Here is a 17,118-nt window from a genome sequence, read left to right as displayed (position 1 = left end):
CCTGTTTTAATTCTATGTACCACATCTTCTTCAATTTTCCCTTCGACTTGCTAATAGATCCAAGATATCTTAATTTAGTAGTGCTATGAATTTCTTGATTATCAAGTTTAACCTTCTTTCCACTACTACTCCTTATATTACTAAAATTACATTTCATTATTCTGTCTTATTTCTACTTATCCTAAACCCTTTAAACTCTAATGCAGTTCTCAAAGTTCTAGCTTAGATTCCTCTCCGCTCCTACTATCATCAATCAACACAATATCATTTGCAAACAACATACACCAAGGGATCTTATTTTGGATATTAATGGTAAGGTCATCAATCACTAAAGTAAAAAAGATAAGGACTCATAGTAGAAGTGTAGAACCTCGATATGCACCTATTGTGACTGGAAAATCTCTAGATTCCCTTCCTATAGTCCTAACACTAGTCACCACTCTATCATACATATCCTTAATGATCTTTGTATATCTACTACATACCCCCTTCTTTTCTAAGACCCACCAAAGAACTTCTCTATGCATTCTATATTTCTATCATATGCTTTCTATAGGTCAATAAAAACCATATGTAAGTCCCTCTTCTTTTTTCTAAACTTTTCCATTAAACTACTTAAAAAATGAATAGCTTCTCTTGTTGATCTCCCAGACATAAAACCAAATTGATTTTCTGAAATTCTCGTTTCTAGTCTTATTCTATGTTCAATAACTCTTTCCCATAATTTCATCGTATGATTCATAATCTTAATTCCACAATATTTGTTGTAGTTTTGAATATTGCCTTTGCTTTTATATGAAGGTATTAACAACTTTTTCTTCATTCCTTTGACATTTTTTTGGTTTTAATAATAATGTCGAATAGATTAGTTAACCAAATATTTCCTTTATTGCCTAAACATTTCCAAACTTCAATTGGTATTTTGTTTGGTCCAATAGATTTTCCACTTTTCATCTTTTCTAACGCCATCTTAACTTCAAGGACTCTAATTTTGTGAATAAAACTCCTATTTTTAGTCTTTTCCTCATTGGTCACTTCCAAGCTCAATCTTTCATTCTAATTGCCAAAACAACTTGGTGAAAAAACCCACATCGCAGCGTAAAAAGCAATTCTGTTCCAAATGAAATCAAATAAAGTGTGAAGTTCTTCTGTTAAGCCCTGATCAATGAACCTACAAAATCCTTCAAATTGTATATGATTAAACCCAGGTATTGTTGACATTCCCTCATTTCCATCCCGTGGCATTTCCTATTTATCGAAAAAATCCGATTAATTATGGAATTTTCATGTTTACGGAATCACATGAAATTTTATTCCACTCCCTATATGAAATGGGACCTCTAAAATATGAACATTTCTATCCGACCAAGTCACTGAAAAGTTGTAAGATCTGCGCTGCACCATAAAGTCCTTGGCTCCTGATACCTCCCAAAAGCTGTGAAAGATTAGCAAAAAGACCTCCACAGAACTATGGCACACCCAACACTCTCCAAACAATCCAAAATGCTTGTTCCACAAATTTTAGGCCATAGAGCTATGAAGAAAAAGATGACCAGGGGTCTCACCACTTGTAGCACACATCACACACATGCATTAGGAGAGCCATGTAAAGGTTTTTTTTTTTTTTTAATTTAAAACAATATTTTAATAATAGTATAGCAGTTTATATTTTGGTAGAGTACATTGTTAGATATGATTGTTGCATATAATTCTATACTTTTATATAATATATTGATAAAGAAATTTTTTAATATTTAAAAATCATGATGTGATATTACATAGATATTAACAAATTTAGTATGAAATATTAATAAATATGAAATTTTATAGTTTGTTATTATATATTAAATATTTTAGTAATACACCAACAACCAAGCTTTACGTCACCCTAGGTGGGGTAAACTATATGAATCTTTTTTCACCAATTTACATGATCTTGTGCAATGACATCTGACAAATGAAGAGTTATTAAATCTTTAGTTACTATCCAGTTCCAAGTTGTTTTAGGTTTGCCCCTGTTAATGGTTATTTAGTCTTTTAGCATTACTATTATTAGTGTTACTTGTTAGTAATAAATTTGAGTTAGTAAGGGTATTATGGTCATTCCTATCGTACTTACATATATTATAAATAGAGGGAGAGACCTATCATTGAGTTTAGGTCTTCCATTTTACCCAATTACTCAACATGGTATCAGAGTGTGATCCAATCTAAACCCCACTCTCCTCAGCCGTTGCTGGAAAACACCATTCCCATGGCTTTCCTTCCTAGATTCAAGGCTTGTGAAGGCTTCTTTGTGAGTTTTTTTGAGCCGTGGTAGCATTCATATGTTTAGTTGTGAGGCTGTGGCAGTGCTGTCTTTGTCGGTGAGTTGTTCACCTCGTCTATGGTAGTGCGGTACCCAAGGAATGGTTGTTTGATGCTCTGTGAAGTTGTTTATCAATTGTTACTGAGTTTATTGGGTCTGAAACAGTGGGGTTTGCTGTGTTTTTTTTTTGATTCACTATTCTAATTCCTTCCATATACCAAAATATCAAGCTGTTGGGAGAATTGCCATTCCACCTACATTTAGGCAGCCAAACAATGGAATGGAATCTGAACTGGAATTTTGTGCTTCCATTATTCCTATATTCCAGTGAACTAAACACCACATTAATTCATAACAAACGGAGTTCTTGATGCATGTGTTAAGCATATGCTTTTTCTGGCCCTAATTTACAGAAGTGGCAGTACCACCACTGTTCAACTCAGCATTGCCTTTTTTTTTTTTTCTCATGTTACCACAGAGGTTGTATATATCTTCATATAGCATTGGGTATCGCTCATTCCTAAAGCTTCTTGTAGAATATATTACTACATTTCCCTTCTCCCAGATCCAGCATTCTTCTCCCGTTCTACCTTGAGTTGCTCTGGTTCTGTATTGTAGTATATCTGTGTTGACAATGTATATGAAGTGAAGCTTGAATACTTGATTGATCTGTACTCTTGATGCCATACTCTTATATAGTTGTGTAATCAGTTGTTACAATTGTCTCTTTTCATTCCTTTATGATAGTTACTTCAACTATTCAAGTAGATGCACATTTTGTGCATGTTTTTTTTTTTTATGAAGCTTAAATGCTGTATGTGCCTTGAATAATAGTTGTGAGAAGTTTCAAAAACAGGATTCCGTTTCAAACTGTGGGGTTCATTTAATGCTTATGCTTTCCTTGTCTTCTTGTTAAATCACATGTACTTGTAACTTGCAGTTGGTGGTCTCCATTCTAGTGGGTATCGAGACATTTTCATTGATGGATTTGCTCCGCCTTCAACTAGTGTTGCCCCAATGTTTCCTTTTTATGAGAACTCCTCTGAATGGGATGATTTCGGTGAAGTAATCAATCCAGATGATTACATACTCAAGGAAGAAGACGCGGACCAAGCATCCATGCTTGTAAGTTTCCATTACAATGTTTTTCTTTCATTACAAAATGCGCTTCTCTTTGTGGTGGGCGTGTTTTATGATTGGCTAACTTTATTTTCATTGGTTGCTGCTGGTTTGGTTCATGTGGTTGTGCCATGATTTAGCAAAAGAATGCATCTTATTCAAAAAGGTGAAAAGTTGAACCCAGCCTTTGTGCATAAGTCATCCTCTGAATCAATGAAGATTTGGATTTAAATTTTTTCTTAATTTGGGTTTTCAAATCAGTGATTTCACCTTGACAATATAAGAAGAGCACATCTTTGTTTCCAAATTTATTTTATGTTATTTTTGGACTTGGGGAGAAATATTTATGTTATTTACTTATTTTAATAGATGTTAGAGTCTGTAAGATGGGGCAGGGTTGGACTTGATATAATTTAGACCATGTTTAAAAAAAAAAACCTCCAACTTTTTAACATTATTGCTTTGAATTTTGTGAAATGGTGGAAAGGATTCATATTACACATGGTTGAACTGACATGGTAGGATTTAAGATATGGAGGTTGTTAATTGAGGGGCATCTTACTCTGAATGCTGGAATATAAATTATAAATTATATGCACTTTAAGGGAGCATTTGTTTTGAACATAAAAAATATTCCCACGGAATGACATTCTTGGGAATTTCATTCCGGGAAATGCGATGCCTGTCTCATGGAGTATTTTTGTTTGGTTCGCATTGTAAGTTTATAGGAATGTACGTAGGATGCCCATATCAATGTTTAGTTCAACATGGGAATCCTAGTAAGCATTTTAAGAAGATGAGAATTATGACCTTGACATGCGTATAATCATTATATGAAGAGTAATTGCATTTTCAACACAAAAACCTACTATGAGTTGTACCTAATTATGTTTATCAAAATCATAAATTATAAAAAAAGTCAACACTTACTAATCTAATTAACCAAAAACTTGGGGCAATATGGTCTCTGAATTTTAACCATTATATTATATTATTATAACATAATAACAACATTAATTCCATTTTTATTAATAATTTGTTATTTTTGAATATAATAATAGCATGTAATAATGCTATATTATAGGGGCATTTGGTCCTATATGAAGTAGGATTAATGTGATTTCCATTGAACTTACCCATGGGGGAGGAGGGTGGGAATGGGTTGCCGATGTTTTATGGGAATTCATCATTCTGAGGAATGTTAGGATGCCTGTTATGTTATATTTTGGTATTCAAACAAATGTGGAATGGGATTTCATGAGCATCCCATTCCTCGAAATGCTACAAACCAAATGCCCTCTAATGGTAATATGGAGTTGCAGAATTGTCGCCAAATTACTGGGGTTGCAGTCACTTTTGGACTTGTTCGATATAACTTTTCTGGATTACTTGCAAAGAAGCGAGGAAAAAATTTAAATGTAAATGGCAAATTGATTTATACCTCTTGAGTTTTCTAGCACACTGCATGCCTTATGTTTTTGGAAATTCCTCTAAACCATTACTAGAATTTTTTTTTTTCAAGTATTAGCTTTATTAATTATTCAAACATAAGTTCTTAATTTAAGTTTAATATTGGGAAAAATAAGTCTACATCTTAAAAATAAGCTTAAAAAGAGTGCAAGTGTGGTTTGAACACGTAAATTTAAATTAAAATTAAAAATGGAAAAAATAAATCAAATAAATTTACAATTTAAACATAAATGAACAAAAAATATTAAAATTTAAGTATTTAGATTTAAGTTTTAAGTATTGATGTTTAAATTTAAATTTTTAATTTTTTGAAGCTAACTGAAAACAGTTTGTTTTTAGTGGCTGAGGAGGTTATTCCAAAGCCCAGAAGGGGTTTAGAGGCATTTTCAAAATTCTGTTAGTAATCCAGCAGGGGGTGTAAAGTCCTCATGGTCAGTACACGTTGGGTACATTGCATTTTCTCGGGGGTGCTGATGAATTTTACCCTTTAATCAAAACATGGAGACAACTTAATGGTATAGTTAAAAATTGTATTTCTAATCATTCATTTAAAAGATGCTATGTGATGCCCATAGCTATGGAGATGAGAAAACCACAATACCATTGTTTGCGCTAAAGCTAAATGCTATTTGTTACTACTTTTGAGTTGTTAATTTTCAGAATTTTCTTCCCTTGATGAAAGAGAGAGTTTGGCAATTTATGGTTGATTGTAAGAAAAGCTATTGGCAACTTGCTGGGGTTTTGCCAAAGTGCATGTACCACTCTTTCATTGGTGGTGCAACTGTAATGCGGTAGCAGTATAGCACATGGTTACTGCACTTTTTTTCCCTGTCATCTTTTCTGTAATTTATTTACCAGGGAAGTTCAATTGGATGAGCGGCATTTTGTTAAGATTTGTTATTTGGCTTTTATGATGAATTTTGTTTGTATGTCATTGTTTATTCTCTATTTAGGTTGGTGGGGATCTCAATGGAAAACTTGATGAAGGCTCTGCTAGCTTGATACTCAATGCGGCACCATCAAAAGTTGTATCCACTGAATTAACTGTAAGTCAAATACTGGCTATAATTTTTTTCAATGCTATTTTAGCCATGCCATTGAGAAAGCTAAAATGACCCATAGATTGAAATTTATGCACAAATAATGTTTTTCCTTTTCTTGGTGTTTTGGAGGTGGGGCACAAGGTGTCTTAATAATATTTCCTATTGCATCCCATTATGCATATGCAGTGGATATATTATGGTAAATGGCTTGCAGTTTTATCAATTTGGGTGCTACATTTGACTACATAATTTCTACAACTAGGCGGTTTGTGTTTGTTCTTATTTGTTAATGTTTATTCCTTTTTTCTTTCTTTTCTTTTTTCCCACATATGTGGGATGTGACTGTTGTGTTGATTGGTTGGTATTTTTGTACACACACACACATTAGGGGTGGCAATGAGCTGGGCTGGGCAAGTATCTTGCACAAAGGCCTAGCCATGGTCCACAATATAAAATCCCAAGTTGGGCCCTCAAAATTATTAACAGGCTCAAAAGCCATCCTCTGAATCACTCAAAATTTTATTCTCTCTTACTTTTTCCTACACTTCCTCAACAACTAAACAGCATTAAAGAACAGTTCGAGTGAGGAGACTTGTTAACATTTTGTTCATATACTGTCACGAAGTCTTGGGCTCTTTTGAGTAATTCGTTTGGTATTTTTGGTGAGAATTGGGCATGCCTCTCTTCTTTAGAAGTTTTTTGTGCTATTTAGGGGTTTGGGAAAGGGAGGGAGAGAAAAGCTTCAGTGTTTGATTATGGTTATCATTTGGTGTGTTTGGATGGAGGGAAATGCTAGAATTTTTAAGGGTGTGGCTAGTTTTCTTAAATTGCTTTCGACTCGAGGGAAGAGTGGTATTTCTTACGTCTTTGTGTTCTTTGGTGAATGGCTTCTTTCATCATATGCCAATGGCAGATTTACAGTGGGGTTGGATTGTTTAGCTTCATCAGAGCTGTATTGTAATTATTATTATTATTATTTTTTTTGTATTCTTTCTTTCTTTCTCTAATTCAATTATTTGTGCATTTAAAAAAAGATCGAATACTTACGATTTTTGGAGTATTTTGTTCTAGATCTAGGAGAGTGGTAGATTCTTTTTGATGTAGAATAAATTGGATGTAAGAAAGGAATTGATGGAAGTTCAACTTTTACAGTATGTTGTTCTAGATCTAGGAGACTAGCAGATTCTTTTTGTTAGATTACCACTTTACCTAAAAGCTTAAGCTATTAGGTTGTTGGCGAACAACGTATATCAAGCCTTAACACTCTCCCACCTGTGCAGCCCAATTGCATGTGGAGAGAAACAAACTGTAAACAACACCCATTACAGGGAATAAGATATTTCTTCACAAGCAAACAATAAATGCGGGCAACAAGGGTAGAACATACGTCCTCTTGGCAACCACAGCTCTGATACAACGTTAGGTTACCACTTTGCCTAAAAGCTTAAGCTATTTGTTGTGGACCAACAATGTACATCAAGCTGTAACACTTATGTCTTGACATCTCCTAGTTAGACTGAGGCTTTGTTGTTGTTGTTTGTAGCAGTAGTAGTAGTTGTTGTGTGAGAGGTATACCCAATTCAGATTTTTCAGTTAGTATTTCATAACTATTTGCTTGCGTATTCAAGAACTGGTCGTCGAATACATTCATTTCAGTGTTACATGGTAATGCTCAAATTTGGGATTTTAACAATGATCATTTACTTAAAGATGATAATGTATGTGTTCTGAAGATGTGGCAACCTTGGATTCTAGAATGTTTATTGTCGTGAATCATGATTTTATTGTTGCACATCATGCCTATTTTTCTCTTGTGTTTAGAGGGAGAAGGAGAAGATATTACACACATAAATTATCTTGAAGATTGATGAGAGAGAGAGAGAGATGCTGGGGGAATGAATCATTATCATTTGTCAAGGCTCGCCCTCAAACTCAATTCATATTCCCAAACAAAATTTGGATAAAATCAAAATGCAACTAGGAAACATAATAAATTAATCGATCCGCTATGTCCCTAACTCGATTCTTGAGAAAATCAAAATTGCATTATAAGAAGCAGAAAGTATAAATTATATTATGTATAGTCCTGTTGATGGCTAATGGGTTAAGTGTAAAAGGTCATATTGCCTTTGGCATCATTTAGTCATAAGAAATTTGGAACAAATGCTACAACTAATCAATTCTCCTAGTTTGATTAAGGTATTCCCCAAGAAAAATTGGGCATGTTAAAAAAAAAAAAAAAAGTACAAAAAAAAATCAAGGCTAAGAATCCTTGGTCCAAAAAGATTAAAATGAGAAAGTTTAGGGAGACCATTGAAACAATTGAAAGTTTAATGAGCATGTTGGAACTTGGTCAAAAGTTCAGGATTGGAAAGTGTATTTTGCTCTACATTTTAACCATTAGGCTTACATTTTGTTCTCCTTAATTTGATCCCAGAACATGAAGCTGTGTCTGACAAAATAGAGTCCATCTCAAATTATTGATTTAAGTGGTCATGGAGCATTTCTCGATGATCCTAGAACATGAAGTGATGCGCCGATTTGCAAAATTGAACCCATCTCAACTTATTGATTTTAGTGTTGTGGAAACTGTCTTAAATTATTTATTTAAGCAATTACAGAAGTCTTCAACTGATGCTTTCATAATATCAAAAATGTTTACAATCTCTTCATTCTTCTGCCTTCTAATTGATGAGTTATTTTTTTTTTATCAAAGGTAAAAGTATATTGATCAAATATATAATTACAGCTCCGCTGGGCATTCCCAGGCCAAAGGGGAACAAGTTCCCAACATACAATGCAGTGCATGTGTCCAAAGATTACATCAGAACCTGGGCATTCCCAGGGGCCATTAATGGCCAATCAAATTGGCTTGTACTCAAAAAACATCAAGAAAGTACAAACATCATAACCTGGGCATTCCCAGGAAAAAACAGTTACATTTCTTTTACATCTCAAGTACCTCCTTCATTCTTTAAACTTTAAGCATAAGTATTTATACCAAATTTATCAAATACGGCTTATAAATCTGTTTTTGTATCAATGGGACCATTTCCCAGGCGGTAATAGTATGACCTTCAAACCTACTTCTATTTCTGAAATGCCAAACAGAATATACTATAACCGCCCAACCAACTCTTTTTCCAACCGAGCAAAATCCATTTCCTTTTACCTCTTTATGCAGCCATTTTACAGCAGCTTTTATCGTATTCATTTCCCTCCTTATGCCCGGCCACTCTCTGATTTTCTTCCATACCCCAGCTGTGAAATTGCATCTAAAGAATAAATGTTCAAGGGTCTCGGGACCAGCTTTGCAACAAGTACAGTTATGATCCATTCCCTCTACAGTTACTTTGTCACAAGTAGGGAGTTTTCCCTTCACTGCTAACCAGAGGCAAAATGCATGCTTGGGCAGGATAGCACTATACCAGACCTCTCTAGCCCACAGCACAATCTGATTTCTGTTTCTCCAGAATTCGTAGCACTGGTGATTGTCGGCTACCCATCTTCCCATCAGTTCAGTCGCATTTCTCTCATCTCCACATTTTTCCATCAATTGATCTCTAATCTCCAGCAGTTTCTTAAAGAGATTGGAGTCATCTTTCTTTGCTGTCACTTCCCAGATGGATGTATTGCTCAAATGCACATGATGCATCCATTTTGACCACAAAGAGTCTTTTTTCGAATGTATGTTCCACAAGGTTTTGGTTAGCAGTGCTTTGTTCCAAGAGCTCAAATCAACGACTCCCAAGCCCCCTTCTGTTTTGGGGGGACAGATATCTTTCCATGCAACCAGCGGCTTTTTCCTCCCACCCCAAAGGAAACCTCTGCAGAGTTTCACAATTTGATTTAACACATTCAGAGGGATGGGGAAGATGGCCAACCAAAAACATTCTATCCCTTGTATTATTGAATTTATAACCTCCAACTTTCCTGCGTAAGATAGTGTATTACCCATCCAGCCCTTCAGTAGGTTTGCTATTCGATTCACCACTGGACCATAGTGAGCTGAATTCAATCTTGATGCCAGCAGAGGGACTCCCAGGTATCTGAAGGGAAACTCCCCAAGGTTCACACCAGTTAGATTCAAAATCTTTTCCAATTCTTGCTGTTTAATTCCTGCCTGATAAATACTCGATTTCATGTTATTAGCTGTCAACCCAGAGCATCTGCTGAATAATTTAATGCACTCCATTAGGAACTCAACTGAGGTAACATCTCCTCTTGAGAACAGCATCAAGTCATTTGCAAATATTAAGTGAGAGATCTTCAGCTCCTCACTTCTTGAGTGAAATCTGAAATATAATTCGTCTTCCAGTGTTTTCAATTGCCTCGACAAGTATTCCATGCCTATGACAAAGAGGAGAGGAGAAAGGGGATCTCCTTGTCTTAACCCTTTTTTCCCTTTAAAGTACCCAAATAGCCTTCCATTTACTGAAATGGAAAATGAGGTGGAAGTTACACATTCCATTACCCAATTGATCATTTCCTGAGGAAACATCAAGTGATTTAGCATATCTGCCAGGAAAGGCCAAGCCAGTGTCAAACGCCTTCCTTAAGTCAACCTTGAGTAAGCTTCTGGGAGTAATTCTTTTCCTTGCATAACCTCTTACTAGTTCTTGGACAAGATGAATATTTTCAGCCATACTTCTTTTCTTAACAAATGCTGCCTGAGCTGGGTTAATCAACTCCTCAAGACAGGGCTTGATTCTTCTTGCAATCACCTTTGAAATGATTTTATACACCACATTACAGCAGGATATTGGTCTAAAGTCATTTACATTGCTTGCGTGACTAGATTTGGGTATCAGAGCAATAATTGTATGATTCAGTTGCTTCAATAACTTTCCAGAGTTAAAGAATTCTTTCACTGCTAGCACCACATCCCTCCCTTCTGTGCTCCATGCCTTTTTAAAGAACCCCGAAGAGTAGCCATCTGGACCAGGAGATTTCCCATCATCAATGCTAAACAGGGCTTCTTTTATCTCTTGGTCTGATATAGGGACAATCATTTGATTTCTTCTCTCCTCACTCAGCACTAGGCCTTTCCTGATTATCTGTTCATCAATCCTGGTGTATCTCTGATCCTGCCCCAGCAACTGTTTATAGAAATTCACAAATTCATTTGGCACCTGCTCATAGGATTCAGTTATCTCCCCATTCAAGTTTGTAATTGATGCTATATGATTTCTTGTTTTGTTCCTCTTCAATATAGCATGGAAGTAAGCTGTTCCTCTATCACAATTCTTTAGATATCTGCATTTGGCCACTTGTGTTGCAAATTGCCAGTTAGCTTCTTCCAATCTTACTGCTTCTCTCCTTTTTTCAATCAGCTCTTTCTGCAGAGTGGAACAAGAGGGAGAGTTGTGCAGCTTCTCCCGAATTTCAAGAAATTCAGCAGAAGCACTTTCTACTATGGCTGAAATGTGAGAGAAATGGAGTTTGTTAAGAGCCTTCAATGGGATCTTCAGAGCCTGCAGCTTCTTTACCAGCCTGAACTGATTGTATCCATCATAGTGCATACCCCACACATGATCAACAATTTTTTGGAAGTCACAATGATTAGTCCACATGTTAAAGAATTTGAATGGGATTTTACCCAATTCCTGGGGTTCAAACATAGAAACCAGACTGATAGTGATCAGAGAGAACACCAGGGAATTGAAATCTAGCCTGAGCATTCCAATCTTCCATTAGCCAGCCCTGATTAACAATCACCCTGTCAAGCTTACACCAAACTCTTCCATTGGACCAAGTGAGAAAGGACCCAGTGGAATTTAAGTCACATAGCCCAGCTTCATTGAGACATTCTCTGAAGTCCTTTACCTCATAATCTAAAGGAGGACCTTTACCTCATAATCTAAAGGAGGAATTCCATTTGTTTTCTCCTCAGCATCTAGGACACAATTAAAATCACCCCTCAGCAGCCACGGTCCTAAGTATCCACTTCCATAATGAATTATGTCACTCCACAGTTCCCTTCTTCTCACCACTGTATTGAATCCATAAATAAAGGTCACAACAAACATCCTCGAGGTGACTTGACATTTAACTCTGCAGTGTACAGCCTGAGGGTTTATCTGATGTGCTAAGACTTGCACTGTCTGTGGGTTCCACAACACCACAATTCTCCCTCCCCTGTGTGCCTCAAAGTTGTTTAATTGTTTCCAATCCTTGAATTTTCTGTTCATCATCCCCTTTAGCTTATCATCAGATAACTTGGTCTCTAAAATTCCTATCATGTCCAGTTTATTTTTCTTAATGAGATCAAAGATCCCATTTTGTTTCAGGGGCCTATTAAAGCCCCTGATGTTCCATGCGGCTAACTTCATTGGTTAGGATGGGAGCCAGGCCCCCCTCTCCTGTTCTGATATGTTTGCCCTACCCCATTCTTGCTGTTCTTCTTACCTCTAACTACTGTGAAGCCATCATTTTCCTCTCTCCTAGCATGTTCAGCTCTTTTAACAGTAAAGCCACCAACCTGAGCACCCTTAGCCTGCTGTGCACTCACCAGAGGGACCTCATTTCGAGATAGCCCAGATGTATTGTCTCGAGCCTGTGTCTGTGTGTTTTCGGAAGACTGAGCCTGGCCAGCCAAAGGAATGCAGCCCTTCAATGACTTCACAATTCTTTCACCCTCTGACATAGGATAATTGGATTCTTTTTGATTCACAACCTCCCTCCCCATGACCTCTTTTGCCTCTATATTTCCTCTAGCCCCCCCAGATTGCCCCACACACCTTGAAGCACTTGTATCACCCCCCCAGCCTGATTCTGGGAATAACTCATTGGCCATATCGCTAGGGATTTCCTTAACTTGAGCTCTCCATGTAGTTGGCCTGATTGAGGGGTCATGGACTCTGTCACCTTCATATTCATTTTCTTTTTTGGCTCCTTGATTCTGGTCCTCATTTGCTTCATCGACCTTCTCCTCCCCTTCCACTATTTTTTTCTCCTTATTTTCATCCCTGACTGCAGTTTTGGCCCCTGTGTTAGGCAATTTAGCCACATACATCTTTGAACTAACAGCTCTTCTATTTTGTTTCCTGAATCTACACATACTTATAGAATGCCCCACATACTTACAGTGGGTACAGTAGCTAGGCAAGTTTTCATATGTAATTGTCTGGTTTATTTCCTCCTCATCTGGCATGATGATCTTGACAGAATGTTTTACCTCCTTTGCCACATCCACTTCAACCAGGACTCGAGCAAATGAGATCCTGGCTTGCATCATGGTTGATTTGTCTGCACAGAGTGGCTTACCCACTTCCGAACAGATCCTTCCTAGAGCCATTGGGGTCCACATTTCTATTGGCAGGTTTCGCAGCTGAATCCATACTGGTAGGGTTGTTCTATGCCCTGGTCCGAACTGGAATTTCTCAGGCATTCTCTTAATAAAGAGAGTCCTGCCCTTGATAGCATAGGGTGCCTTCTGCAAAACCCTATCGAGCTCCTCCTCCTTCTGGAATTTGAAGACAACCCATCCATCCACATGTTTTGTACAGGAGACTTCAGCATTCCACGAGCTTACTATTGTGCTCAGGCATTGCTTCCCAGGAACCTCCCAACAAAGTATCCTACCAAGCATTTCAGATAGGAGTCTTCAGGTCTAGTCATATCTGAAAGCTTCATCCTCACACCCCGACCATCCGAGAGGAAGGAAGGAATCGGGGTACAAGCCTCCGGTTTCCTGTTATTGGCAAACAAATCCAACCAGGGTACCATTTTGTTATGCCTCATTACTGTTCTTTCTTTTTGTTCCTTCTTTCCAACCTCAGCAGGATTCCCAGCCTCATCTATCCTGTCACCAGGACATTCATGTGCATCATCTCCCTAGAGTCACTTCCCTATCTCTGGCCATTTCATTTCATCCATGCATTTTGGAGATTCCTCCTTCTCCATAAGCCCTAAAACTTCCATGATTTTTTCGTTTAGAACCATCGGAGTTGCCAAACCCATACCCCTTGAGGGACCATTTCTCCCATCGTCATCCGAATCGCATGCATTCTGACCCAGATGGTCCTGAATGATCTCCATGGCTTCCCCGGGGTGAGGTTGGCTTTTGTTTGCTGGAATTTCATCTCGAGGTTCTTCTTAAGTCTATTCTGTTCTTCTAGAACATCCTGCGCACTCCTCAGAGCCCAAACCTTCCGGTCTCCACCTCTAAACTCTATGAATCTTAGAGCCTTTTCAACTTTCTCCTTCGCATTCTCCATCTGATCCACCGATTCATGCACCATGTCCGCTGTAACACCATCCATCGTGCATGAGGGGGGGGGGGGGGGGGTTCAAAATTTGAATCCTAACATGGGCGGGAAAGAGATAATCTGCCCCGAGGGCAAAATCCAAAGTTGCAACCTGAAACAAATCCAAGCCGCAACAAGATTCCACTTCAAACTTCCTTTGATTCTACCAATCTATACTAAAATTCCAAGAACTCACGATCAACCCCAGGGCTTGCACCTTCCTAGTGAGAAGGGAGAGACTCTCTCTCTAACAAGCCGTCTAATTGATGAGTTATTGCCTGACCAGCACGTGGTATGAATAGAGCAGTCACTTGTTACATATTTTTAATAATAGCTGTGAATGTCATAAAATTTACTGTTTGTAGAACTTTTTATTTTTTTTTTACACTTGCACTATGTTCTTACTATTTCAGGTACAAGTGAAGTGCTCGCTGGTTTACATGGATTTTGAAGGCCGTTCTGATGGCCGCTCAATCAAGTCAATTCTTGCCCATGTGGCACCCTTAAAGCTTGTATGGTGATTCTTTTTGTTACTGAAATCAATGTGTAGGGTTGGCAAGTAATGCAAGCCAGTGGTTCTGCTGTGGCAGCAGTCAGCTTTTATATCTGCCATGGGGCCACTGCAGTCATATGACCATCCAATCACATGCATTGCAAGTGTGTTGCACAGCACAATTCCTCATTTTTATTTCCCAGTTTGAACAGTATGATAATCAGCTACTCAAGTTTGCATGTGTGGAAAGGTTCATGCTTGTAAAATAATGCATATTCACATGTGTCAAGACAGAGATGTTTCAAGCCAATCTGCTTTTGACATAGCCTCAAAACAAGTCGGTTTGATGCTTTATTATTACTATTCTCTTTGAAGATTATATAAATTAATCAAGAGATATTTCACTTAGTTACCAAATAGTCTTATGGTAATGCATTTTTTCAATGGAGGTTTTGGTACATGGATCAGCCGAGGCCACTGAGCATTTGAAGCAACACTGCTTGAAACATGTTTGCCCTCATGTTTATGCTCCACAAATAAAAGAAACAATCGACGTCACCTCTGATATGTGTGCCTACAAGGTATGTTCAAGATGTACTTGACATCTTGGTGACAACTTCTTTGGAGAAGAGGATTAATTTTTCCATATATTCGATGTAGGTGCAACTCTCAGAGAAGCTGATGAGTAATGTGCTCTTTAGGAAGGTAAGCCTGTTAGTATTTACATGTGATGCCTCGTACTGTATTTGCTTGTAAATTTATTTGGTATCTATGTATCCAGCTCATTTTAGAGTTCTTTGACACAAGCTTGAACTTGTTTTAGAAGGAAAATAAATGATAGAAGAAAAAAAGGCAGCGAAAAAATTTGAGTGAAACTCGTAGACAATTTTTTGGTGTTTAGAAACATGAAGAATGCATTTGAAGTGTATCATGGTATCATCTCCTGTGAATTTAGCTGTTTAGCATTCTTACTCCTGCTACCTGTTAATAGATTAACATTTTCATATATTGAAACAGCAGAATCTAGGATGGGAATTGATGGGTAGGTTGTTCTTCCCATGAAATAGGTAGTGACATTTCAAGATTTGAGTAAAAATAATTTTTGGTCAAAATTATAAAAATGTGTACAGAAACTCTCTCTCTCTCTCTCTCTCTCTCTCTCTCTCTCTCTCTCTAATGTGGTGATAGTGTTACAGCTTGGAGATCATGAAATAGCTTGGGTTGATGCTGAAGTTGGGAAGACGGAGAGTGGTATGCTTAGTTTGCTTCCTATGTCAACCCCTGCTCCACCACATAAAACAGTATTTGTTGGTGATATAAAGATGGCAGATTTTAAGCAGTTTCTAGCAAGCAAAGGTGTCCAGGTAGTTTTCTTTCATGCAAGCTCTAAATGCCTTTGACACAATGCTCTTGAAATTTCTTTTTATCATTTGCAATTGAGTAAATCATTCTCAATGTGCTTGCCATTTGGTTGCTTTTTTATCCTTTATCCTTTGGTTATTACAATCTTAATTGTGATCTTCCCAAATATATAAGCATGAAAAATTATTCAAATTTTCTGATGATGAGCCCATTCTTGAACATTTGTTCGGAGTTCTCGACTCACGAGGACCTAATTATTTGATGTATGTTTCAGGTAGAATTTGCTGGTGGAGCCTTGCGATGTGGGGAGTATGTGACGCTGCGTAAGGTTGGTGATGCAAGCCAGAAGGTGAGCAATTTCTCTTAAGATTTCTCAGAACTGCTTGTAGAACTAGGCTATTTTTGAAAAATAGAACCCAAACATTGAGGTACTGTCTGGAAGTATGGATTTCGGGTATAGATTTGGATTTGTGTGAATATGGAAGAAACTCAATACAACCTCGTGCCGTGTTTTGACCAAATCCAGACAAATCTAAATTCAAGCTCTGAATTCCATGCTCCCAAACACATGGTGAGGTAATTCTTTTTGTCCCCTTTCATTTTATTATATATATGGGTGAGTTATATTGGTTTGTTGTAATTGAACCACGCCCTCTTTGACTGTTGAATATTTTTTTTTATAAACTTATTTATTTTGCAGGGTGGTGGTGCTGGCATTCAGCAAATTGTTATTGAAGGACCTTTATCGGAGGAGTATTATAAGATTCGGGAGTATTTGTATTCGCAGTTTTATTTGCTTTGATCGTAGCTGCTTGATTGTGTCATTTCCGATTATGATCAATTTTGCCCCTTTCTTTTCCAAGTTCTTGGCAAAATTTAAATCTCATCCTGAATGACCGAGAGGTAAATCCTTGTGTACATCGTAAAATATAAAAATTAAATTACATTATATTACGTTATGTTGTCATTACATGACATAATGTTATTTATTTTGTATGTTGACATGATAATGGCAAGCTTATTTGAGTTGAAGCGCCTCTTGATTTAAATCCCAAGCCTGGATATTCAGATTCA

At 37.2% G+C, this 17,118-nt stretch overlaps 1 protein-coding gene across 3 annotated transcripts in view; it reads left to right on the top strand.

Annotated features, from left to right (window-relative positions):
* LOC131146977 (cleavage and polyadenylation specificity factor subunit 2) overlaps positions 1-17,118 on the top strand; it is a 29,862-nt gene extending 12,744 nt beyond the window's left edge. For 2 of the 3 annotated variants that reach the window (XM_058096889.1, XM_058096888.1), the window contains exons 11-18: positions 3,249-3,433; positions 5,851-5,943; positions 14,603-14,701; positions 15,132-15,263; positions 15,343-15,387; positions 15,879-16,046; positions 16,319-16,393; positions 16,745-17,076. In XM_058096889.1, coding sequence (XP_057952872.1) covers positions 3,249-3,433; positions 5,851-5,943; positions 14,603-14,701; positions 15,132-15,263; positions 15,343-15,387; positions 15,879-16,046; positions 16,319-16,393; positions 16,745-16,846 — 899 coding nt within the window. In that variant the 3' untranslated portion in view covers positions 16,847-17,076. Of the gene's footprint in view, positions 1-3,248; positions 3,434-5,850; positions 5,944-14,602; positions 14,702-15,131; positions 15,264-15,342; positions 15,388-15,878; positions 16,047-16,318; positions 16,394-16,744 lie in introns of all 3 variants that reach the window. The other variant, XR_009134517.1, reaches the window with a different exon arrangement.

The sequence above is a fragment of the Malania oleifera genome, chromosome 13, assembly GCF_029873635.1.
Source record: "Malania oleifera isolate guangnan ecotype guangnan chromosome 13, ASM2987363v1, whole genome shotgun sequence".
NCBI lineage: Eukaryota > Viridiplantae > Streptophyta > Magnoliopsida > Santalales > Ximeniaceae > Malania > Malania oleifera.
This window is presented reverse-complemented; position numbering and strand designations above follow the sequence as displayed.